General features: G+C 32.9%; 1 protein-coding gene across 1 annotated transcript in view; it reads right to left on the bottom strand.

Moving 5' to 3' along the window:
• TRHDE (thyrotropin-releasing hormone degrading enzyme) overlaps positions 1-27,271 on the bottom strand; it is a 423,163-nt gene that overhangs the window by 97,538 nt on the left and 298,354 nt on the right. Inside the window, exons 8-12 of the mRNA XM_011929347.1 lie at positions 20,737-20,802; positions 19,922-20,109; positions 14,578-14,666; positions 7,887-8,020; positions 7,733-7,788 (exon numbers count right to left, since the gene is read on the bottom strand). Coding sequence (XP_011784737.1) covers positions 7,733-7,788; positions 7,887-8,020; positions 14,578-14,666; positions 19,922-20,109; positions 20,737-20,802 — 533 coding nt within the window. The remainder of the gene's footprint in view (positions 1-7,732; positions 7,789-7,886; positions 8,021-14,577; positions 14,667-19,921; positions 20,110-20,736; positions 20,803-27,271) is intronic.

Here is a 27,271-nt window from a genome sequence, read left to right as displayed (position 1 = left end):
GAGGATAACAACAACCTGATTTTAATAACTTTTGGTCAATGGCAGAAGTGTGGAAGCATATAGTCAACAATAAATCATAGTTTGCAATAAACAATTTTATCATTTTCAGGACTTCATAAATATTTAATATTTATCCTTTTGCACACATATTCTGGTGGCTTAACAAAAGATAACTAACAGCTATAACCATACATAGACACCACTCTCAAATGAATCTAATACAAACAGCTGAAGAATCATCCTTCTCTCCATGTCTAATGAGAGCAAAAAACAACACATTCAAATCAATGTTCTATTATTATTATTAATGCACATAATTTCATTGTAAAACACAACTAAAAGAAAAATATTTATACTGAGATTTGTATAGTACTGTAAAAACCGAAAAAGATAGGGATTAAAGAAATAATTTTGAAACTAAGCATTCTTTATAAAATCAACATTTATAAAGCATTAGGCAGTATATTAGAGGGAACTAGGATCCTTAATCAGGTTTTCTCATGGCAGTGTTCAGCTGATGTAATGTAGTCCTGTTATCTCCATTATAGAATGAGGAAATCAAAACAAAAAGTCCAGTCTGCCAAAGTATTTCTCACGATAGGTTTATAAGTCATTCCTTCTCAATTTCATTTTTGTAACTTCAGCACATTACACATTTAAACAACCAGCTATCAAAGCAGGAAAAATTGCTACTCATCTAGCCAGGGTCAGGGTGCACTTGCTTTTCAGGCACATTATACTACTATTTTCTGCAATAAGTGAAAAAACGATCAACATGTTTTGCAAGAGAAACCTTAAACAAGGTACAAGAGAGCCATCCAGAAGACACAAAGGAACTTCTAACGAAAACCATGCTGAAAAAAGTCCCAAAAGGAGCAGATAAATTCCATGGTTTGCAAATGTTGTTAAGGTTATTTTAACAGTGCTGTTTCCATTTCTGAAACAAGGTTCAGAAATGAAAAAAAAAAACTCTAAGTTTTTGAAATGTTCTCATCATTTTCTTCTTCCTTAGCCATTATATTTTCAGTGGCTATGATGCTGAATTCCCAGGCTTCTAATATATCTCAAATGTATAAGCTGTTAGACAAGTAAATCAAAGTGTATTTATTATTTTTTAACTTATATATTCATCAGACATGTATTATGCACTACTGATGACTGCTCTCCAGTGCCAACAGCACTTCTAAGAGGGACAAACATAACTTCTAGACACAGGCCCTTATGCTTTTTAATAAAACACTAATAATTTACAAAAAGTAACATCTTATTTCTAAACAGTTTGTGAACTAAAGTGTAATAATTTGCCCTCATCACGGGAAAATTTGTAAACGACTGGATTTTTTAACAGAGTAGTCTATAACATAATTTTAAAAATGTTATGCACGCTAAAAAAGTATGTTATAATATTAAAAACACAATAGACTTGCATGTGTTTTGCAAAATTGAATATTCCAGGAAACTGGTGGCTAAATTTTAAAAATTAACATAGTAACTGCCCAGAGCAAGGAGGACTATGATGATATTTATGATGATGATGATAATGATGATCATGATTTAACCCTGTAAAGCTTTTGGGTATACACAATTTTCCAAATGATTTTCATGTATTTTGGATATTTTCAAATAAAATGCCTTGTGAATTCACAACCCAGTGATATACATATTTATAACTTTAAAAATTGTACTAAGAGCATGTTAAAAGCTTTAAATATCCAACCCATTGATTATATTTTCTATTTTAAATCTTCTAAATATTTAGTTTCTATCATATAATAACTGATAAACAATTTCAAAAATTAGATAAGAATTTTCACCTTATCTGGCTGCCAATTCACCTCCTGAGAAATCTCAAATCTCTGCTTTATCCAAATTGTGCCATGAGGCATTGCTGCTGTAATAGTTCTGTCATAAGTTTATCCTCTAATTTATACTTTTTTCTGCTCTGATTCTCTTACTTTTAAACCTTTAATGTATTTCCATAGTAAACTTTCACTCTCCAGATGTTATTTCCTACAGGATATTTTGATGTTTTCCATAATCTTCCTAGGCCACACTAATTCTTTACTCCTTAATACTTTCATAACATTTTATTCATAGCATGTATACACTGAATATAGTTAGTTACGTACCATGCATCTTCCCTGCTAGATTGTGAGTTCACTGAATATAAGAAATGCATCTTGTTCACTTTTATATCCCATGCTTATCAAAACAAAAAACAAACAAACAAACAAACAAAAAAAACAGACCAGGCACTGTGGCTCACGCCTGTAATCCCAGCCTTTTGGGAGGCCAAGGTAGGTGTATCACCTGAGGTCAGCAGTTCGAGACCAGCCTGACCAATGTGGTGAAACCCCATCTTTACTAAAAATACAAAACTAGCTGGGTATGGTGACGGGTGCCTGTAATCCCAGCTATTCAGGAGTCTGAGGCAGGAGAATCACTTGAACCCAGGAAGCAGAGGTTGCAGTGAGACAAGATTATGCCATTGCACTCCGGCCTGGGTAACAAGAGTGAAACTCCAACTCAAAAAAACAAAAAACAAATACAAACACCCAATAACAAAAATATCTAGGCATTTTAGTCACTAATTTTAAAGTGCAAGCCATAACACAATGAAACTCGCAGAGGCAATTAATTTATTCCCTAACTGCAAGCATTGAAATTTATAATATGTAAGTGTGAAAACAGTGCCATATTGTAAAGTAGCATATACCTTTTCAAAAATAACACAATATTACCAGAACCCATGTACATAAAACCATAGGGCTTAACTTTGGGACCTGAATAAATGAAGACAAGTAACATTGTCACTGGAAAGCTCAAATTAGAAAAGATGTTAATACTGTACACATTGATTTATAAATCCAATGCATATCTAGTTGTAACTGTAGTGTGATATTTTTTAGTAGAGGTTGTCAAAATGACTCCAAAAATAATATAATAATTTATATTGAAAAGAAATATGTAAGATTCTGAACAAGAACAAGATAAAATTTGGCCAATTGCAATGTACAATAAATCTAAACCTATTAAAACATATGACAGTGGTGCAAAAAAGAACAAACAGAGCAGTTAGGCAAAATAAAATAATCTCTAAAACATGGGAATTTGCATTAGGATAAAGATACCACTTCAAATCCATAAAAATGAAAACCTTTAAATAAATAGGATTAAAATAATTGGCACTTATCAAAGTTAAAGAAAATTAGACCTCCATTCAAAACATAAAAATTGATCAGAGAAGGAAGGGTTGAAGAGACAGATGTAAAACAAAAACAATCTCTTAAGAAAAAATAGAATATTTTCAAAATCTTCAGATAGGGAAGCCCTTCTATGTTGGACAGAACCAGAAAGCTATAAAAGGAATGGCTTGACATAGATATTAAAAACCTCTGAATCATGATAAACACCACAAAGTTTGAAAAAATAATTGGCATCGTGTTGAGTGAAAACTACTGTAAAGTGTATGCTACAAAAAAGGATTAATATCCAAAAACATCCAAAATATATAGGAAAGTATAGTAGGAAATACCTTTGCTCATTTTCTATTAGGTTTTTAATATTTTGTTTTTAATTGAGTGATAGTTCACAGAAGAAAACATACAAACAGCAAATGTATATGAAGGGATGCACAACTTCTTTTAACCAGTAATGAATAACTTTTATAAAATAACTTTTGCCACTAGACTGTCAAAAGTTTAAAAAATATATACCATTCATTATAATACAGGATTTGAGGAAATTGGACCCGCTCACACATGGTTGATGGAGGGTTAAATTGGAAAAGCTTTCAGAATACAATTTCTAATATTTATTTAAAAACTCATACCCCAAATTCAACTTACAAAAGTAAATATTAAAAAAAGACACATATACAACAAAAGACTCCTCATGGACACTCATTGCAGTCTTGATTCTAATAGTGAAAAATCAGAAACAATGAAAAGATCCCCAGATTTATTTTTATAAATGAGTCAGAGAGTAGACTTTCTGTTCATAAAAAAAAAAAAAAAAACACGAAACAGTAAGAAAGTGTAAAGAAAAATGGCTAGATAAATACATGCCAAATATTTTACCTGTGAGCAGGATCAAATGGCAGGGAATGAAGGGAGTAAAAGAAGATTTCACATTGTATCTCTTGTTTTGTTTCAGTCCTTTACAATTAGAATGAATTCAGGCAAATTTATATATTTAAAAAACAACCAAATAAAGAACGACTACAGCAAGTTTGCTTAATCTCACAACAAATAGTGGCATAAAGTTAATAGTATAAATAATTAATAATTTATCAATTCAGGTAACAAATATACACGGGCACAATCCTGTAGCAAACATTGGGGAAGACAGTAGTCATATACCGATGACACAAAGGCTTCTCCTCCACATCATCGAAGAACTATCGGGAACCCAGAAAAGTCACTGGTTGAGCAATAAGGTGACAATTACTGTGACATAGATCCATAGAATATCACCTTACTTTTGCTGAGAAGGACAGATAAGTCCTCAATGAGGGAAGGTGAGTAAAATCATACATTTTTTCAGTGTATGATAATACTCTGAACAGTCATGTGGAATGAGGATAGCAAGAAATTTCATGTAATGGACAAAGTTACTCTTACTTGAGGTCATAGACTCTGCTGTGCCACTGTTTGGGGTTGAACTACTGCCTCCACCCCTGCCCCAAAAGCTGTGCAGCCTTACCTAAGCAACTTAACCTCTCTTAATCTCAATGCCTCAGCTATAAAATGTCAACAAGTAACCACACCCACTCCACTGGTTCATTGAGAAGACTGATGGAGATCATTCGTAAAAGCATAAGCATTTCATAAATATTTGCTATTCTTTTATTTGTTATCTTTAAAGAAGCCAGAGTGCACGATGTGTTCAGGAGATTGAGAAAAGGTTGATATAGATTGAATAGCAAAACAATGGAATATTTACAATACTACAGTGATACATGAATAATCCTTAACTCCAAGTAAGAGCAGAGAATGTGCCTAAATGAATCTAAATTTGTACTTATTTATTCTTACTGTAATAGGAAAATTATCTCTTAAGCAATAAAACAAATTATAAGTACATATTCAATGAGATTTGCATGTTTTTCTGGTGAATTTATATAAATGATCACGAAATTATTTACTTCAAACTTTTAAGGCTCCCAAAATTGCAATCGAAAGCATCCAAAACTGGAATTGAAAGCAATGTTCTGTCTTAGTGAAGAAGAAATCTAATTTTTGAAAAAGAAATTTATCCACTAAAATTAAATATTTCATCTAAAAATAATTTCTATCATTTAATGCAGATGAGTCAACAGATCCCTTCCTTTTAATTTCCATCTGGTCTCTGTCATTAGGCTATCACTACTTACTTGCTTTCTCACCATCATTTCAAACCCGTAACGATTCACATGAACAACTGCCTTGAAACCCCTCAGTCCTTCTATATTGTCTGGCTCTTTTATTACAATAAATACTATTACTTCTAAGACGCAGCTTAGTGCTGTGGTTAATGGCAGAGGCTCTGCAGACAGACCACCTGGATACAGGCTGTGGCTCTGCCAGTTATCAGCTGTGTGACCTCTCTGAGCTTCCATTTCCTCGCATTTAAAGTGGGAATACTTTGGGAGGCCGAGACAGGCGGATCACGAGGTCAGGAGATCGAGACCATCCTGGCTAAACGGATGAAATCCCGTCTCTACTGAAAAATACAAAAAACTAGCCGGGCGAGGTGGCGGGCGCCTATAGTCCCAGCTACTCGGGAGGCTGAGGCAGGAGAATGGCGTAAACCCGGGAGGCGGAGCTTGCAGTGAGCTGAGATCCGGCCACTGCACTCCAGCCTGGGCGACAAAGCGAGACTCCCTCTCAACAACAAAAAAAATACAGTGGGAATAATAACAACAATAATATCTACCTATATATCTTATAAAGTTGTGAAAATTAAACAAATTACTATATATAAGATAGAAAAGCATTTGGCTCCTTAAAAGTGCTTAATAATTATTAGCTAATGAAAACAGCTTTCTTTGAGTTCCTTACCCTTTCTTTGTGGTACTCAACACCTTACTCTCTCTTTTTCTGCTTCTCTTTCAGTACATTATCACATTAAATACATTATCCTTCTGGCTTTCTGGACTCTCTAAACTTCTGTGCCAAAGTAATCTTTCTTTCATACATAAAACTTTCTACAAAGACTTCAGATTTTACTGCAGAGCAAAAGCTACATATTAAACATTATCTCCACACATGATTATCTCAGCAGGTCTTTATGTAGCTCTATTATTTCTAAATTTTTGCCCAATAAGATGGTGCTATGGCATGGAAAAGCCTTCATTTATCTTTACTAGAACTGAACCCTAGCTCTTATTACACAAATACATTCAATTGGTACAATTTCATTTGCAGTTTCCTTGCTGATAAATTGTCCTTAGGTTTGCCATTCAATTATTAGGCAAATGTGTGCCTGAAATTGTACATGCCTGGTCAGAATGAGGCACTGATACAGCATCACTCACCAAATAAGAAAAATATTAGCAATGTTTTTGGTTTCTTTAGTAGCAATAAGGAAGGCAAAAGTCAGAGTATTTTTTAAATAGAAAAGCACCTGAAATTTTTTCCTTACCCTCTATATACTTGTGTTCTCCCTCTATATTGCTTGTTTTTACAAAAATCAATCTCTGTAATTTGATCCCAAACTTTGGCTTTGCTTCTATCAAAGTAATTATCAAGTCTTCTATGTGTAAGCTCATTATTTTGATGGATCAGGATCCTGCAGTGTGTAATATGCTTTTTAACATATGGAAGAGAATTGAATTTTGATTGAATACATAAACTGTAAAAGCAGTTTCAGGTCCCATGAAACAAAGCCTATTACTAAGATAAGTCACGTGTTAATATCAGCACAAGCATAACTAACCGATTTCCCCTGATTATCTTAGAAGAAAATGTGGTAAATCATGATAACTAGGTAAGTAAGGAGAGTCACCCATGACTCTAGGTAAGCAAGGACAGTCACCCAATTGACAGCTTGTATAATTCTATTATTAAAATTAAAACTGTATTTGGATGTGAAACAGTATAAAATATTAAAGGAACTGAGTTTGTTTTACATTTTAGTCTCAAAATTGAGCAAATAGCTTCAGTTTATGAGCAACATTTCATTTAATGACTATTCAAAGGAATAACTAATTTTAATATTATAAACATAATTATGAAAATAACACAAATATTACTATAGTACAACTAAAGTCTTCTACAAGATTGATATATATTTTGTCAAGAACAGTCTTAGTGGAATATTGATTTCTGTTCTGCAGCATAAGCTTCTTAGAATGAATAACATTCAAAAAACATTTTTAAAAGATATACTAGTATATATCAGGGAAAAATTGCCAATACTTGAAGGTAATTTCTATCAAAACTTAATTATGGCCCAATGGTCATTTTATAGAGTTCATTAATGAAATCGGGAAGAGGCTATTAATCTTCAGTGTTAAATTGAACTTGTGGAGAAATTCATCAAGCTTATCCTGACTTAGAAATACCCTATAGCTATTATTGATAGAAAGTTTGTGAGACTAATTAGAACTCATATCCAAAGTCAAAGAACATAAGATAGAAATAGATTTTTTAAAATGTCCTAAATAAAAGACATATACATACTATGCAGTTTAATAGAGGAAGTCTTGCAGGCACGAGTTTTTATTGGGGAGATCCACAGGAAAACGTACCTGGCTAGGCTGAAGGCATCATCGATCAAGCCCGCTCGGTTACTCACAGAAAGAACCTAAGGCCAATTAGAAAAAATAATATGATAAATTAGGATTAAAATGGCAGATATTCACATATCAAAAAAGGTATTTGATAAGCAAATCTGGAGTGTACCTCATGATTCCGGATTAATTGATCAATTAATAATCTCCAGTTCCTTAGGTCATAGTTGACTCTAAAATAGCCAGTTTGATTGATGTTCCCCAGCAGCCAGCTTCCTTTGTCCAAATAGGTTATTCTGTGGTGCTCTGAAAACAGCATTTTTGGGATATATTTTAAATTTTAAGAGTTAAAATGAAGTATGTTTTCTTAGTGCCAGATATAACAATACCAATAATTAAGTGAATGTCATTTTAAATACTTAATTGAAGCCTACTCTTTAATTAATCTAATTCTAGATGCTAGAAACACCTTTACTTGGTTACTCACTATCATCTCAATTAATTGTTTTCTTATAATTAGCATTTTTGTTCTTGACAAAACTCCATTACATATACATAATTTTCTTTCTCAAAGTAAGTGTAACCTAGAAATCTACCACTGTATTCAGGCAACTTCTAATTAGATTGTATGGGGATATGAGACTAGAATGAAAGAAGAGGTTTTAGATCCATATTCTACTATTTTTATTCAGTAAGAAAATAGTAAAACAATAGAGCTCATTTACTTGAAAGTCACTGGTATTTGCCTTTTTTCTTGTGCTTTCTGGAGAGAACTAATAAATGACAGACTTTTAAACATCGTCAATAATGCTAATAAAACAACACTTGCTTGTTCAAGATTTTAATATTTCCACATAGAATTAGAAATAAAGATAATAAATTCTGCTTATTGGGATCACTTTGGAAAATGGCAACTTTATTATCCTCACCAACTAATTCATTAATAGAAGCCAGTAAAAAGTAAAAAGTAGAAACAATATTATAACTTCTTACATATTTAACTCCTTCAAAAATGGTACAGAGAGGGACACAATTCACTGCACATATAGCCTTTATTGACACCACAGAAACACAGTTGACTATTCTAATAATTATGTTGTTGATTTTCAGGTCTCATGTTTCATAAAATTTATACAGTGAAGTTGACTTTAAATGTATACACATACACACAGACATACATAGTCTGACATCCAGGTGGAAAAAAATCAAAACCACATGTGTCTACTCTAATTTCTACAATGACTCAGAACTATAAAAGGCATCATAAAAACCATAAACCTCTGGTCTGAGTAGGGATGCATCTCTAGTTCTTACTCCAATGTCAAAGTTTTTACACATTCAGACTTCAAAATAGAAAATAAATTTTCCCTCTCATGTCCTTGAAGGAATACATTTACAGAGTACTCGCTCTCAAGTAGAGACCACACAAGAAGAGTTTATACCACAAAACTTATCGGGTGGACATTAATGACCACTCATTTCTCAGGTTTGGAATGAAGTGAACTAATAAACCCAATGCATGTTATAGATGATCAATTTTTTAAAATCTGCAGTAAAATAGAATGTACTTAAACCCCAAAGTATACTGAATATAAAAATTTAATGTTTATCATTTCCAGGATCACAACTTCCCACCACCTTTATAAATTGTGTCTATTAGAACAGATAAAGAAACAAGGCTCAGACAGGTTAATCGAATTATCCAAGAAAAGAAGTGGTTCATCTTATGTCTCCTGACTTCAGCGTCCAAATTTTTACTATGTTATATTCTATTGATACAAGATGGTATAACACTTTTACTGTAATATGATATACATTTTTCACGGTCTAATGTTGATTTGAAAGGGAGAAAATGGCACTGGAAAAAGAATCAGAGTACAATAGAAAAGCTAAATTCTTGTCTCAGCTTTCCTATACGTAAGTGTTTTCCTACACGTATGCCATTGATTCTCTCTGGTCCTCAATTTCCTTACTTGTAACCTGAGGGACAAATAATGACCCTTAAGTTTCCTTCCAAATCTATGATTCAATGGAAGAAGACATTTATGTATACTATTTTATATACTATAGTTAATCCATGGAACTCAGAAAAATAAATCATCACATATCTTTTCTAAAATGCAAATAATTTCTCCAGTCTCCAAAACTATGATTGTATAGTTTTCAAAATTTAGTGTATTTATTCAAACAATTGCTACAAAAATTTAGAATTTCATATCTATTTTAAAGATGTAAAAATGACGACATAAATAAATAAGAAAATACCATTCTTTAAAATTAAAATAACCTCAGAGAGATCTTAATAATGTTTGAATTTAGAGAATGAAAATTGAAACTTAAATATTGAGAATATTGTTTCTTTTTTATTGTAAAAATATTAGTAACTTTGAAGGCAGAAATAATCTCTGAGTGTCTTCAAGTATACTAAGATTTTTATAACAAGAAATATTTAAAGTATACTTGAATTTACTTGAGCTGAGAAAAGTTGATAAATTTTACCTAAGAAGTGTTGTTTTTTTTTCAAAAAGTTACAATGTTAAAGCATCAAGTTTAATATACAAACACATACTTTGGATTTTTACAAGTTTGAAATGGTCATGCATTACTGTAACTAAATTATTTCCTGTTCATATTTTAGATAACTAGAATAACTTAGCCCCGCTTGATCCGCTTGAATCTAATTTTTAAACTTACTCAATTTCAAAAACTTATAGATAGGATACAGTCAAATTTAAGTTAATATGTATATTAAAATAAGAAAATAATTCCTGTACTTTCTACAACGTCTGACCAGAATAAGAAAGACAGGCTTCTATTGTTTTTAAGTATTTCATTATTAAATTTACTACTAAAACCTGAAGATTATTACTGTTCATGAATATTTTTATGCCTTTGTTACAAATGAGATCGTTGGAGAAATGATTCCCTGAAAATTTTTGTAATAGATTTTTAAATATCTTTTCTGTTCTAGTTAATTATATCCCTAAAATGTTCTTCAGATTAACTGATAGCAAGCAATGAATTTTAAAGAGATCTTTTCCAATGGCCTAATGAGGTATGGTATTTGATGAGTACCATAATAAAATGTATGGAAGTTATATCTTGATGCTGGCAATAATAATTAAAAATTATATTTAGAATGTATCCAAAATCGCACAAGGCTTAGGCTATTGAGGTACAGAGTAGTTGGTATTTTATAAGATTTTATATTTTTTGCTTTCTATTGGAATAAAAAGGGAAAAGAGATTAGGTATCTCTATCCAATATTTGCCAGTTGCAAAGAATTCGAATTTTAAAAACTTTTTAAAAAGGTCAACCAGAGTAACAATGTGAGACAAACTCAGGGAAAATAATACATATTGGTTTTATCACTTGACACTTGTGAAAATCAAATGAGGATACTTTGTAAAACCTATAAAGAATCATGTGCATATAATCAAAGACATCACATTAAATAACTGACAGATCCACAAAGCAATCTACCGTAGTAATAAATCGTGTGTGTGTGTGTGTGTGTGCGCGCGCGCACGTGTGTGTGTTTGCAGAGTCAGGTGAAGGGTAGGAAGCAAAGGAAGCCAACTTTCTAAAGCCACCTCTTTACGTAATCAACTGATATTTTGGAAAAATTACTTCTCAAGTCTTAATTTCCTCATTTGTAAAATGGGGATAAAATAATACACATTTGAAAGGTTGTGAGTCTCAAATAAACCAGTGCTTCAAGAAAGCACTACTGCATTATGCTACTTTTCATGTTTGCTTTAATTTTCAGGATTAATTTCTCTTCTGTTTTAATATTTTCTTTCCTAACATTTGGCATTACATTTATTCCTCTCCACGAACTGTTAATTGAATAGCCAGTCAACATGCAAGCTACTACATATACAAATATCTGAATTTTTGGTATTTTCATAATAAGAATGAAAAAGACAAACACTTCAACCTGTTTTATAAAACTGAAAAATTGGTTTAAAAATTATTTTTAGGATAAAATGATCTATGCTTTACCTTAGCATTAATGAAATATTCATCCAAAGTATTTTCCAAAAATGAACTGACAAGAATATATGATGATCCAAATCTAATTTGTACTTTATATTATCCACCACTGATTGCATTAATATCATGTAGATCAAATCTATATCACTAATGACAATGAAAAACTACAAAAACATTGACCTGATTGTTATAATTAAAAATGGAACTGTTTTACATATGTTTATAAGAATTGAGCAGAATTTTTTCTTTATGTTTTTGTGGGAAACAGTTTTCATTGTGATTTAGTTGACAATATTTTGAAAAAGAGGAGATGGGACAACACACAAAAGGAAACAAAAATTAACAATCTTTTCTCTTTTTTTCCTAATTTTTCTTTGTTGTTAGTTTTTTATTAGTCATCAGAATGAAGGACTTCATAAAAAAATTGAATACAATAAACTGGGACTGAAAAGGCAAACAGGAAAGTGCTCAGTCTTTTCGATGCCTCCTGTAAACTTTGCAGATTTTTGTATTTATAAAGTTTTCAGGAAACATTATCTTAGTATGGGCAATCTGCAAGTTTTAACATTCTAAATGTGACAATGTTGTATCAAACAGAAGATAATGTTACGAATGTGTCATTTTTCATTAAAATGTCCAAGTTGCACCTTACACAACTTTGGGGTGTGGGCCTGTGCCATTCATACCATAGCCTGTGCAAATAGTGCCTCCTAGAGTTATGTACTACAGGAGCTCTGCAGCTGTGTACAAGGACCATACATATCAAGATAGGTGATATTTTAGGCAAACATATGGTTTGAACCAATACATTGTTTTATTCTTGAATAATAATGAAAGACTGTAAAGGAAAACAATCCCTCAAACATAAACCGTAGCCATTGGTCAAGAAAAGCTGGTATAGCTGGTATACTATCCTACTCTTTTTTCTTTTTCTTTTTTTTTTTTTTTTGAGACAGAATCTCTGTTGCTCAGGCTGGAGTGCAGTGGCGCAATTTCGGCTCACTGCCACCTCCGCCTCCTGGGTTGAAGTGATTCTCCTGCCTCAGTCTCCTGAGTAGCTGGAACTATAGGCACCCACCACCACGCCCAGCTAATTTTTGTATTTTTAGTAGAGACAGGGTTTCATTATGTTGGCCAGGCTAGTCCCAAACTCCTGATCTCAAGTGATCCACCCGCCTTGGCCTCCCAAAGTGCTGGGATTATAGGCGTGAGCCACCGCGCCCAGCCTGGGATACTCTGTGAAAGATAAAAAGATATCAGGAATAACAGCATGGAAATAACTAGGAAGTGAGAAGAAATGGACCCGGAAAGGTATCCACCAGAATTACTCATCCTGAATCCTTGCACGATCTAAAAGTGAAGTTTTGGGAGAATCCCCATGTTTGATCAGTATCTTTACACTCTTCTCATTTTCCCATTTCCATTCTACCTTCCAAAGATAAATATTTTACCTTATTTCTGAAGATAGTTCTAACACATCTCATAGGAATCCTATAAAGAGATGACTTCTTTCTAATTTGGTCATTATAACAACTCACTGCTCTCCCTCATCATTTCACAACAACTTACGTAGATAAACAACTACACGACAGGAAAAGACAAATATAAAGTCAAGTAATACAGGAAGTGTGAATTCAGAATCATGATATAAACACTAATTCCAGTAAGTGAAAGAATAGATTATAATGAACAATTTAAAAGGAAAAACACCAACAAATTTTAAAGTATTTCAATACATTGCTACATTACATATCAATGTTTCATATATAGTGTATATAAATGAAAGCATATGTTTTCATTGTATGTCTTTATGTGTTACAAATATAATAACGTGAAAATGTATGTAAATATCTGCATGGAACTGTAAGTGTTCATACTGCTGATAACCAGATTCCATTTTACTGTAACAACTTTTTCTTGTATGTATACATATATGTATTCTGAGCACTTAAACCTCCCTTATAATAGCAAGTCTGAGGATAAGAAACTGTATTTGTTTATTTATTTATACTTCACCCTATTTCAAATAAAAAAATTGTGGCTTTTTAAAATAAGGCTTATGAAAGAGCAAAATAACATCAATTAACAGCATCTGAGCAAGGAGTAGGAAAAACAATATCTGGGCACACCTGACTATCTAAACCTAAATGAAATGTTACATAAAAGATGATAATTGACTTTTTCTCTAACTCAATAGAAAACAGAAATAAAAGGGACCTGTCTCACACTCTAGAATGAAGGCTATAGATTGGATTCAAGAAATAGCTTTCTGACAGTAAATTGAAATAGGTCACTATCTTATTTGAAGATATTTAGAAAGAGAATAGACTCTCATCTCTCTCTGCTCCTTGAGGTTTGACCCCACCTAAGAGATGGCTTGCTAACCTGTCCAAGCCCCCCACCTTCTGGCCCTGTAATTATATAATTCCATGGAGAATATTGCCTCTCTCATCCTTTAAAGAGACAGTCTGATAAAGAGAAGATAGGAAAGTGGAATTAAAAATGAGACCTGTGTTTTCAGTATTTGGCATACTCTTCTCTTTGAGGTTATAATTATATTTTAATTACATGTGGAGTTATAAAGTAATACAATTTTAAACACCTAAGATTAGTATTACAAACATTTATTTTTAAGTTTTGTCTTTACCCTTAAAGAAACAAATAAATTTGGTAATTACAAAAACAAACCGAAATTAGACTATTTGGTAACTATCCTATATCTAATTTTATAGGGTTGATAATCATTCCTTGATATTCTCTTTCTAATTTGTCTTTATTCCCATTTTATAACAGCTAAAACCAGAGGTTAAGTTGCTAAACAATTACCTGAAACCAGATAGTTCCTCAGGGGAGAATATATAGTTTACCTGATTTGTTCGACACCCAAATAATTGCTTCTGAAGACACATGGCTTCTATTTCCTACCACAATAGTTAATGGAATCTGCCACAGGTAACTGCAAAATAAAAGAGAAGCTTTAAGAATAAAAATAGCTATATCAAAACAAAAACAAAAAACATTTCCCATGCGCCTTCTGTGTGATTTTTACTACTCTCATTAGGTGAACTAAAAAAAAATTCCAGTCATAAAAGTAAGGCATAAGTCAAAAAGATGAATTCACTCTTTCAATGCCATTAAGGAGACTTGGCCTCTATGAATTTTAATTGCAGTGCAAAGAGAACTGTCAACAAAAACATTTATTTTGGGGGAAAAAGGTTTTGCATTTTGAATTTGAAATAAAAAGTAACTAATATCTATACACCTGAACTATATTGATTAAGGTCTAAACATAACTTCTTTCTACTTGTTTTTATGTTAGATTAAGACACATCTCAGTGGCTCCATGCATTTACATTTTAATATTCTCCTTATTTATTATCTAATGACTCTGTGGGACACTATTAATGTAGTTTACAGAAAAGTTAATATGACATATCTAAAGTTATTCAGCAGAAAAGAAAAAAATAAAAACTAGTCAGATTCCCATACAATCTAGATCAATAGAAAGAATATTGTGGGACGCACTTAATGCTCTGTTTTGTGAAATGAAATTTCTAACCTGATGTGTCAAAGCACCCACCAACATGCAGGGACCAATCATGAAACTCATCTATTAAAGAGAAGCATTTTGCAACATTTACCTTTTTATAGGATAAAAATTGAGGCCTATACTTATACATGAAGTAATGTCAGTTTAATCTCAAATGAATAGCCAGAGATATGCTGGATGGTCTTACAAGTCCAATGACTACATGACTATCTTTGTTTCCTGCCTTGAAATATAGCCAGATTATTTCAATCTATCATTTCACCATTATCAATAGGGTAGCCAACAATTCCAGTATGGAAAAAAAATATTTTTCTGTTTTAGAAATGTAAGAGATATTGCATGACCTCAATAACTGTGAGAATAAATAAAGAATTAAAAAATGTTTGGGAAACATGCCTGGGGGTAATAAACATTATAATGAATATGTCTTTGGGGGAGTGAGAGAGGAGGACATCTCCTGTGAATCTGTCGTGTGAAATTTGACTATTTTATTATTCCATGTTTTGCATTCACAATAAACAGAAATCAGTAATAGTAAAGAGTTCAAATGGAAGGTTGAAAGAAATTCATAATTTTATACCAACTCCTATCTCCAGTATGGAAAATCAAAATAATATGTTTACAGTTCTTGATTTAAAAACTGTATCCTATACTTAATGAAAAATAAACATTTTGGAGGGCCTAACTATGTGGAGATACTATGCTATACTAATAATGACTGCATGCAATCGGTCTAGTAATACAACAATTTATAATAGCAAAATCTATATTGACTCTTTAGACAGTAGTTCATGAACAACTCATGTAAACTCTTTAACAAATACTTCCAAACTTTCAATATAGGTTTAAAAATATGCCCCAGATATTTAATAACAGATTTACTGTCAGGAGGAGACAAAGAACTGATCCATTTCATTAACAGCTGTTCTCTTAAAAATAATAGATCTCTTTTGGTTAATTGGAACACTTAGTTAAGAGACAATGATGCTCAACTCTGGGTCTGATTCTCAAATTAAATGATAAGCTCATTTTTGTGTACTTAGGTCTTAAAAAGTCTGAAAATAGGAGGCATTTCTACTCTAAATCATAAATTACTGTTGAATCTGATTGAATGGACTTGGAATAAAATGAAATAAAAGGCATCAAACCCATCTATAGGTAAGACATAATAACTTCATAAACTTGACTTTAGTACCTATCCATATTGAGTTGGGTCAGCTAAATTGTGAAGCCAAATAAGTACTGGTTAAAAGACAAAGAATATATAAAATTGAGGATATTTAAAAATTCTCAAGGATAATTGTGTCTTTTTTGTAGCATAATCATAAAATGTTTGTGAATCATTATTTGCCCCTAATATAAATAAACAGAATTTCCATGTATTTAAATTATTTATTCTAAGTAACTACAGATTATGATAAAAGTTGGTTTGTTTCTATATTTGGGTTTTAGAAAAAATATCTCTAAAATACAGGAAAATGATTCACATAAATACCTGCATGTCAATACCATATATATACAGCAAATTTCCTAAATGTCAGACATTGTATCACATAGCTGTTCAGATACAAGTTAACTATAAGGTTAACTAAGTTAAACTATAAACCTTATAGTTATAACTATAAGGTTTGGGGATACAAACTTTGAGGCAGTTTTTTAAAATTAAACAAATATATTTATATACTTCCTAAGAATATTTTTGTTCCCTATTCTATGTGTGTTTGTGTGTATGCACACACATAACCAAACTCTACATATAGTAACAAAGACAAATTAAAAGTTCCAAGTTGAAAGCATATTTGAAATTTGTATTTACTTTTGAACTACTGTACTGTCAATATATTTCACAACTTTCCAGACATCATATATGTGGACTTTTCATAAATTTTGTTTTAAAATCAAGGAAAGCCTGATAATTATGTTCCTTTGTGATTATAACTTAAAAGACTAGAAGACCCTAAACATAGTTTAGTGAAAAGCCCTCTGTGTTGTAAAGAAATCCAAGATTGCAATGGATTATGTTTAAAATGATATTAGAAAAAATAACTTAGGAAATTAGATTGTGTTCTAGCTGTCTCAGTTTTAACTTGAATTGTCATCATGTTATTTTAAGCATAAAAAAAGACCTCCCAAGATATTTTTTTCTTTAACAGTTCCTGGGACTACCTCTCTTATCAGTCGTTTTCATTGTTATAATAAAGCAACTTTTACCCTAATGATTATATTAAGGTAGCAAAGAATAGGTGCATATAAACCTGAATGAGACTTTTTTTATAAAATAGCATCAAAATTAATGAAGCGTTTGTCCAGACTTTGTGAAAAACTGGTCAGATGTCACTGTCATCAGGGCATTAAGAGAAGGAAAGTATGACTGTGTAGGTTAGTAAAATTCTCTGCAGCGAAGAACACTGAGAAGCTCCTCAGTGTATAGGGAGACATTACTTTACATTGCAATGCATTAACTGTATAATGAAAAAGGCTATGCAAATTCACAACTTCCCAAGTACCAAAATTCTAGAACATATTTGACACTCTGTTACACATCAGCTAACTTTATGTGACTATTTAGTTATGTAAAGATCTTTCCTTTCTATGTTGTAATACAACTATTATATATAAAAATATAATTACTGGATTCACTTAAAATGTTCTAGGCATATTGCAGTGATGTTCTAGTGTTTCTTAGAAAAATGAAAAGGCAAATAATTGATTTTCCTGGCTCAGAAAATATACAGATTTCACAGGATTTCTGGAATAGATAGGCAGTTGGTTTTACTCTATCAACTGTTTGCATTGTGAAATAAAGATCTAGGAAGGCTATATACATAGGCCAGAGAGAATCGTATTGAAGCTTTGACCAGGATGTTATAGTGAATTAAATGATCAATAATGTAAAATTGCAATAATCCATTTTCAGCTACAAGGTCTATAATTGCAAAATAAATAGAAAATCATTTTTTAGACTAACAGGATGTCCTGCATTATCTTACTCTTAATATTTTATATACTAAGTTCTCAGAGTTCAAAATCATACATATGATTTTATAATTCCAGAAGACAAACCGACAAAGCTGTCTAGATGTTACATATGATTATACAGCCTGGGAGAAATTCTTCCTTTAAAGAATTAGACTCCTGGCTGGTACATCTGATGTGTGTTATAGGTTGACAGAATATTTTTGTTCAAAATTTGTTCTGTCATCTGCGTGTCCTTTATGTTTTTCTGCATCAGTGATGCTTGTGTCACACTGATCACTCTCAAAGGCCTGGCCCAAATCTCTCTAATTTTGCCACAGTCAAGTAGTTTTTATGTACTTCCTGGCAAGGCCAGAGTTGATGCCTACGCTTGTGCTTGTTTTGCCTCGGGCCAGACATTAGAAGATTAGAAACAGCACCTGGCAGATGTGGGAAATCCAGGCTGCGGAAAGAAGCAATGACAGACTCAGCCCCTAACAGTGGTGACAGTGTGGCAGGGTACAAGCACATTCCATGAGTCTACACAGTTGGATTGCAAAGGGTAGCGTGTTAAAGGTAAATATAGACTGTATATGGAAAGATACAAGACACTGCTTTCCTATATCGGATTCCAAATGTAGTCACCAGAAACATTCATGAATTTCTCAGTCACTTAGATTGAGTGACTGGCTGGTCTTGGAGCTAGCCTACAGGGGAACAATTTCCATTCTTCTTAGAGATGGCAAAGCAAACTTAATGTCTGTTCCAGATCTCCTGGACATGGGTGGATGATAAAGTCAGACTCCTAATTTTCCAAGATAATGGGAGACAGCATGGGTAACCTAATCCAAACATCTCATTGTGCTTATCAATTTTAACTTCTCTCCCTCTTCCTGTACCTCCCATCCCCCACCCCCATCCCCAGCCCTCACTGGAACCAAAGTCTTACTAGGGCATCTTAAACGAAATGAAATGGACTGATTTAAGTTTTAACATCTTTCCTTGGCCCAGACTTTAATGAGACACAAAATAGAAAACATAAAGTAGAAAAGAAAGAAAAATGCTACATGCTGAGTTATCAGTAATTAAATAAGAGTTTCATCAGAAAGTTAAAGAAACAACAAATAAAGATTTTATGTATGCTATCTGTTTATTGATTTTAAACACTAAAAATGAGAAACAGAATATATGTTGATACTAAGTGACATTAATCGTTAGATCATTTCAAGTTACTGTTTGAAATTCCTTTGACTCAGACATTATTTCATTTGATTTTTGTTTTAGTTTTTCTGCATTATGAGTCTCTGTTCTCACTTGCTTTATAAATCTCACAGTGGGCTCAATTCCTTTTAATTCACAGCAACACATTTTAACTTTCTTGCATTTAATTCAAGAAACATTCATGGGGAAAAGTGAAAAATAACATTTTATTTTGTTTTAAACACCATGATTATTTAAAATTCTGTCTTCCTAAACAAATAACTTTGGTGTTTTTTCAGCTTGAATGTTTAGATATCCAGGAAATGGGAGTAAAAAGAGAATCAAAATAACTTGTGTAAATAAAGAAACAAAAACTATATTTCACTTAATATACGTTTTAATAACAAAAAACATTTCAGAATTTTGTTATTAATGCTCTTTGAAATATTAAAACTGCAAATGTAAGAATAAAAACAATATTTTTCATGTAAAAAAGAATGTTGTACCTGCTATTTTGAAGTTTAAGTGCTTTAGTTTTAGCACTGATATCATAGATAAAATGTTGTTGGGTAATTATTATTCTATTTTCTGCTGTTGTGTTTCCCAAGATGGTGATAACAGGATAACCCATCTGGAGTGTCCACTGATCCATTACTTCTTGTATATTTACATATTTCCCATTTCTTTTTAAAGCCTTTACAAGGAAAAATGTATAAATTAGTTTTAAAAACATGAATTATCAACATAATTAACATTAAGCCATTTTTATTTCTATCTTTACTATTTACCTAAATATGAAAACATTTAAAGTCAGTGAAGCCAATATAATGTTAGTGAAATTAATCTTCTTACCCTAAGTTAAGCTTCATACATGTATATAAAAATGAAAGTTGTATTAACATTAAAGCTTTTACATAACATAAAATAAAATATGTGTTATTATTAAAGCAAATCCCTGCAGCATCAGTAAGTATTCCCAGAATGTCTAGTGTCACATTTAAATATTTGACATATAGGAAAAGTTATTTCAAACTTCAATATTTATTTTTTAACATGAATATCTTACACCATATTAAAATTATATTTCAGAAATATTGTCATGTTTGAAAGTAGGCGAGGTATCTTTTACTACCATTTGTAGTTTAGTTTTAAATCCCTTTGTTTTACAATATATTATATAAAACAAAAAATCAATATGAACAAATGAAAAATGTAAAAAGTGAAAACAAACTGTCAGTGTCAATAAAGGTTATGAATGTCTTATAAATGCAGTTCAAATATTCAAGTAGAGGTTTTGATATTTGAGCTTCCTATACTTTACCTCCGATAATGTATTCCAGAGATCATTTCTGGCTGCATTGCCATACTTATGAATGGTTAAATAATCCTACAAGAATATAAAATTGTAATTACAATTCAAAGGTTAAACAGTAACTAGTAAACACATTTATTTCTCAATTCAGTTAATAATTTTCATATGTTGCAATTATATTACTAAGAAAGGACATAAAAGAAGATAAAGAATCTCATTTAAAAATATTCCAAAGAGATTTAACTATAGAATATTTCCTAATTAAGTCATCAACCAATATTAATCTCTTAAAAATTATTTTCATAACTATAATCACTCCTTACAGATATCCAGGGTCAAAGATCTTTCTCTAATTGAGCAAGTCAACCTCAGTCAATTCTGAAAACACTACCTCTTCAATGAAAGGTTTAGAGAAACTTTCCCATCAGGCTTTTGTGTGAGAGTGTTGAAAAAGAAATATTTTACGAAAAAAAGAAAGGGCTAATATATGCTGATGTTAAGAGGGATTGCTTTGCCGAAAGAATACTCTCTTCACAATCTGTCTCCAGTTCAGTGGTCTCACTGCAAAGGAAAGGCTGCCTGTTACAATAATGATAAATACTTATTTCCATGGATTTGAAACACACATTAATATTTGATAAGAAAAAGTCATTCTTAAGTTTATTTAATATTTTGGGGCTTTGGACTTGCCATTTTTAATGTTTAGTTATTAGTCATAAAACCTATACACTTTCTATCCGATTCACACTTTGTTCTCCTCTAAGAAGCACGGTTTGTCTCGTCAGTGTGCTATTTGGTTACGGCTGGTTTGCATTATTTTTTCTGATTTCAAAACAGAAATATGAATATAAAAATAGTGTTATATTGTAAAAGTCCCTCCTTCTTCATTTGAAATTCCATTATCTCTGCAACATATAGATAGTAGACAAAATCCTAAATGACATCAAAGTACTGAAAAGAAACATGCTGACTCCTTCAGTACTTTATATGGAGTGGGCTACTCTGGGGATAATTAAACTTGGGGGAAGCAAATTTTCTGAAATACAAATTGTCACACCTGTGACAGGTTCAGCTTTTGTTGGCAACTCACAGCACAGCAAATGGCAACTCCCACTTAATCAGATGCCTAGAGATGCAATGTCCAACACTAACTTAGCAACCACAAATTCATCATTGCCATCAGGTGCTATGAATAACTTTGTTAAAACATATAACCCTGAATAACCATTCTGAATCCTAATTTGGCTTTGAACATTCCATGTCAGGTTTTTCAACATAAACCCAGAGACCAGGATTTAAATAGGTTATTTCAGATTTAACTTTCAAAATTATTCGTTATGCTCTTTTCACTTAAATGAATAAATTTGGGAATAAGATTTACAAAATATAAAAGTGCATTTTATTTTATTTTTTAATTTTTTATTTGAGACAAGATTTCACTCTGTCACCCAGGCTGGAGTGTAGTAGTATGATCAGGGCTCACTGCAGCCTTTACTTCCCAGGCTCAAGTGATACTCCTTCCTCAGCCTCCTCAGTAGCTGGGACTGCAGGCGCACACACCACCACACCCAGCTATATAATTTTTAAATTTTTTGTAGCAACAGGATCCCATTATGTTGCCCACGCTAGCCTTGAGCTCCTGGGCTTGAGCTAGTCTCCCTCCATGGCCTCCCAAAGGGTTGAGATGACAGGCCTTAGCCACAGTGCCTAACTTGCATTTTATTTTAGTGATGTAATAATAAACGGTGCTAATATTAGAACTCTTTAGTCTTAGGTTCTGTTTATGGGTAGTGCTGCTAGGCTAATTCAGCAAAGGGGAAATAAAGGAATACTATAAAATCCAATATACAATTTTCTTCTCAAAGATCATAAAAGTCTAACTATTCATAATATGAGTTGACCTTGTCCTACTATCATCAGTTTGAACTATTTCTTCCCTTCTCAGTTTAGAAAAAGGTTCAAGTTTCCACTTCAAGCAGGCTGAAATGAAAATTATCCAGACATAAGAAGCAATTTCCAACTTGCCTGCCTCTGTATTCAGGGAAGATAACATATCTTCTTGAACTCTCAGTAACCCTGATATTCAGATGTTATTGGAATTTTACATGTGCCAACTTTTTTTTTTAAGTTTCCCTTTTTTTAAAGAGAAAGCTTGCATAAACATACTCATAGCTTGAATTAAGAAAATTTTGCAGAATTATAAAGAAACTTAAAGGATAATGAGTATGTTTTAATAATCAGTCATCTATTTTTTTTCATTAATTCCACAAAATGTATGGAGCACTTAGCGTGTTCAGGTAACTTTCTAGTACAGGGGAAACAATGGTGAAGAAAAGGTTACTGAGAACAACTACAAATACTGAGATGTGATTTGTGTAGGGAGATTTCCATGACTGAAGCTATAGAAGTCTTGGTATAATAACCACTTGGCAAGATGAAATCATATTTGGTATCTCATTGAATAAAAGTATTTTAAGTTCTTTTCAAATCTCTAAGTCAGTGAATATGAAAGCCCTCAGAGATATACATCTGAAATGGAAATCTAAGTTTACGTTTATGTGTATAAAAGTCAATCTTCAGCAGATTTGACATTATGACATAAAATAGAAGAATGTTTTAATATTAGCTTTAAAAGAATTGTGGTTTCTCTATACTAGGTATTTCAGAAATAATAGAGTTATTGTAAGGAATAAAATAAAGATAATCATCAGACTATTCTTAAGAGACATAACAAATAATATAGACTGATTAAAAGTTAAAACTCTATTAAACAAGAATATATTACATCTGCCCATGGAGAGAGGCATCACAGCATAGTGGTTTAAAACGTGGTAACAAGAGCCTGCCTTGGTTCAAACCCAAGGTCCAACATTCACTAGCTATACGAGCTTTAGAAAGCTGTTTAACTCTTTGTGCCTATCTTCACATATATAACAATGGAGATAATAAAATAACTACTACATATATTTTTCTGATAATTGAATGATTCAATATACAGTGTTAAAAGAGTGAAGAGTGCCTAACACATCATAAATATTCGGTGGGCGTTCTCTGTGGTAATCTTTTTAATAATCTCAGGCTATAGGTTGGAAAACTGAGTAACTGAGAAGGAAATGCATCATTATCAATAATAATGAAAGAGCACAGCACATGAAAACAGTAATATTTGTCTCCTTTTTAACACTGTGCGAGTTGCCTTAATTTTATCTCATTCAATCCACACAACAACATTAGAGGTAGATATTATCATCATCATCTAAGAAATCAGAACATTGGAACTCAGAGTCTTCAGCCTACATCCAAACCCCATGCCTCTGGCTCCCCAAATCCAATAGCCAATATATCCAAGCCACATAGATAACTGAGTCCTATTAGCCACATAGATAACCGAGTCCTATTAAATACTGAACTTATTATCCTCCCCTACATCGGATCCTTTTGGTGGCCCCTCTCCAGTGAAGACCTTTTCATCCACCCCTAGCAAAGAGTTATCTTGATGCCTTGATTGCCCTTTCCACCACATTCAATTAATAATACATGAACTAAATATACTCCAAGATTCCCACTTTCTCTTACCTGTATATCTACTGTTCAGAATCTTACATAGATGATGACAGCTGCCCTTGTTTCTGCTTTGTCCCTTTCACATCTAGTCTCTCCCACAAAGCCAGAATATTTTTGGTTAAATATACACATAAATCCCTGCTATGTTCAGAATATAGTCCAAACTCCTTAATACAACCTAAAAATTGCCCTCATAGTCTTGTCCCTCTGTATTTCTCAAATCCCATTTGTTAACTTGTTGCTCCCTGCATGAGTTTAGCCACTTTCAGCTTTCTGAAGATGTCTAATGGATATTTTATCTCATTTCTGGTTCTCTGCACATGCAATTCTCTACATACTCTTTTCTCCTTTGGCTACCTCAATTCAATTCAATTCAATTTCTGGGACTCAATTTTGATGCATTTCCTCCAGGAATCATTTCCCATCCACTTCAACCTCCTTCCTAATTCTAAGTTAAATATCTCTTTTATATTGTCACACATGTTCTATATAATAGCATTTATCCCACTGTGTCATAGGTGCCTGTTTATTAGTTTGACTGTTCACACAGTCTGTAAACTCTGTGAGAGTAATGACTGCCAATCTTGTTTACCACTATTTAACCAACATCTTTGTGCCCAATCTAGCACACAACAGGTGCTTTCTCTCTCTCTCTCTCTCCATATATATATATATATATATATATCAGGATCCCCCAAAATATCATATTTAAATATTAAGATGGGACATAATTCATTATTTCAGTATTTATTTGTCAGGCATACAACTTGAATGGATATATGCAATTGCATATAATGTCATCAAAAATTGTGAACTATTGCATACAAGACCATTTTTGTTTTATTTCATTTGCTAACAAGTGATGTGGTTCATAACATGTTATGTGTAAAATCCAACAGGACTAATACAGACAAGGGGAAAAGTAAAGAGTGAATTAAGGAAGTAAAGCTCTATTATCTTTTAAGATTTACATGGAAATAATTATGAAATAATTGCTTTCCTATTAATGAGTCTTTTAGCATGCTAGGATAGAGGATTAACCATATAAATGGTTTACTCCTTGAGACATAAAGGGATGATTCCATAAAAACCATATGGATTCGTTTACATGTGTTTAGCTGCAAGTAATAAACATCCACCATAGAATGACTTCTAAAATAGCAGTATTTAGGCTGGGTGCAGTGGCTCATGCCTGTAATCCCAGCACTTTGGGAGGCCGACGTGGGCAGATCACGAGGTGAGGAGATCGAGACCATCCTGGCTAACATGGTGAAACCCCGTCTCTACTAAAAATACAAAAAAATTAGCTGGGCGTGGTGGTGGGTGCCTGTGGTCCCAGCTACTCAGGAGGCTGAGGCGGGAGAATGGCGTGAACCCAGGAGGCGGAGCTTGCAGTGAGTCGAGATCGCACCACTGCACTCCAGCCTGGTGACAGAGTGAGACTCCTTCTCAAAAAAAAAAAAAAAAAAAAGCTGTATTGATTCTTTCCTATCATAAGTAGCTAGGACAGAGCTGTAGCCACTTTCTTCTGGAATTATTTTGGTCCCGCCCCATCTATGATTTAGCTCCATTTTCAGGTTGGTGGCTAGATGGCAGCAGCAATCATCATATTCAGACATGACATTGTACAGAGGAAAGATACAGAATTTCTTCCTGAGAACCTCTTTTAAAGAATCAGGAAAACTTCCACTCAAATTCTGCAGCAAATTTCCCACATTTGTCATTTGTCAAAATTGCATCATGTGCTCTAGCAAGAATCTGTTACTGCATCTCAAGGGAGCATTGTTTGAACTTTACCCAAGGAAAGACACAGTCCTCTCAAGTATATGGTTGTTTAGAAGAGGGTGAGAATTTGAAAAAAAAAAAATCAGGATTCAGCCAATAAAAAAGGGAGGCAACTAGGTATAGGAAGACCACCCCTAGTAGTGCTTTCTCCAGTGAGTCAGGGTACAGAAGCCTGGGACTCATTGACACTGGGAAGGAGGATGTCCTATGCTTGTAAGACTAGTCTGGAAATGCTAGGTAAATCCGAGCATTGATTTTTCTGACTATGTGACAAGAAGGCTGAAGCAAGAGTTTGAAATATTGTTGCTTTCTATCAAGAATAATTGTACCTCAAAAAATTTGTAGTGGGCATTTGTCATTTTTTTGGCTTTCCAGCATTTAAACACCAGTTTTATAGGGGGGCAATCACTCACTATGGAATCTGGGAGGAAGGCAAAATCTCTGCCTTCCTCTATTGAAATGGAAGGGACAAAATACTAAATATTCCCTCTCCACTTTCCCTGGCAGCTAAAGCCTGGGCATGAGCTCTGGCCTCAGACAAGGGGATGCTTTGTCCTAGCACTATGAATCCTAAAAGAGTAGTACCTGTCATGGTGACACTAAGAGTCCTGTGGTAGCCACTCTAATGGGAAACGCTGAACCTGTCACTCCTGTGGCATAACCTTGGCTACATCTCTTGATTTTTTTATCTATTTTAGTTCTTATTCTATTTTGTAAGCCTGGTTCTTCAGCCTTCCCAATGATTCAATGGGCTACCTATATCCTTCAAATAATTTCCATTCTGCCTAATTTAACCAGAATTTGTTTCTGTTGCTTGCATAATACAACACTAATGGGTTAAACAAAATGAAGCAAGACACTTCTACATTATCTTAGTGATCCCTAGTAAGAAAATAAACTACTGCCTACAACTTATACAAAATAAAAGCTAAAGAACATTAAAATCTATTTAGTAACTCAGGCTTTTGCTGTTGTTATGAACAGTAGGTATGGCATGAAAGACATGTATACTTAAATTTTACGTTTTAAAAGCAGACAAGAATGTTGGAGAGAAAGATTAAAACTGAAATAAAGTGGAGAAGGCTCTATAGATGGGGGGGGCAGACAGAGTGACAACAACAAAAACATTTTAAAAAGCAACACTTTTGTCTTAAACAAAGCTTCCAAAGCAGTGGCTTCTGCACTGAGAACTTAT

The sequence above is a fragment of the Colobus angolensis genome, unplaced genomic scaffold (assembly GCF_000951035.1).
Source record: "Colobus angolensis palliatus isolate OR3802 unplaced genomic scaffold, Cang.pa_1.0 Scaffold80, whole genome shotgun sequence".
In the NCBI taxonomy this organism is placed as follows: Eukaryota; Metazoa; Chordata; class Mammalia; order Primates; family Cercopithecidae; genus Colobus; species Colobus angolensis.
The sequence above is the reverse complement of the archived record's forward strand: the minus strand, read 5'-3'. Positions and strand labels throughout refer to the sequence as shown.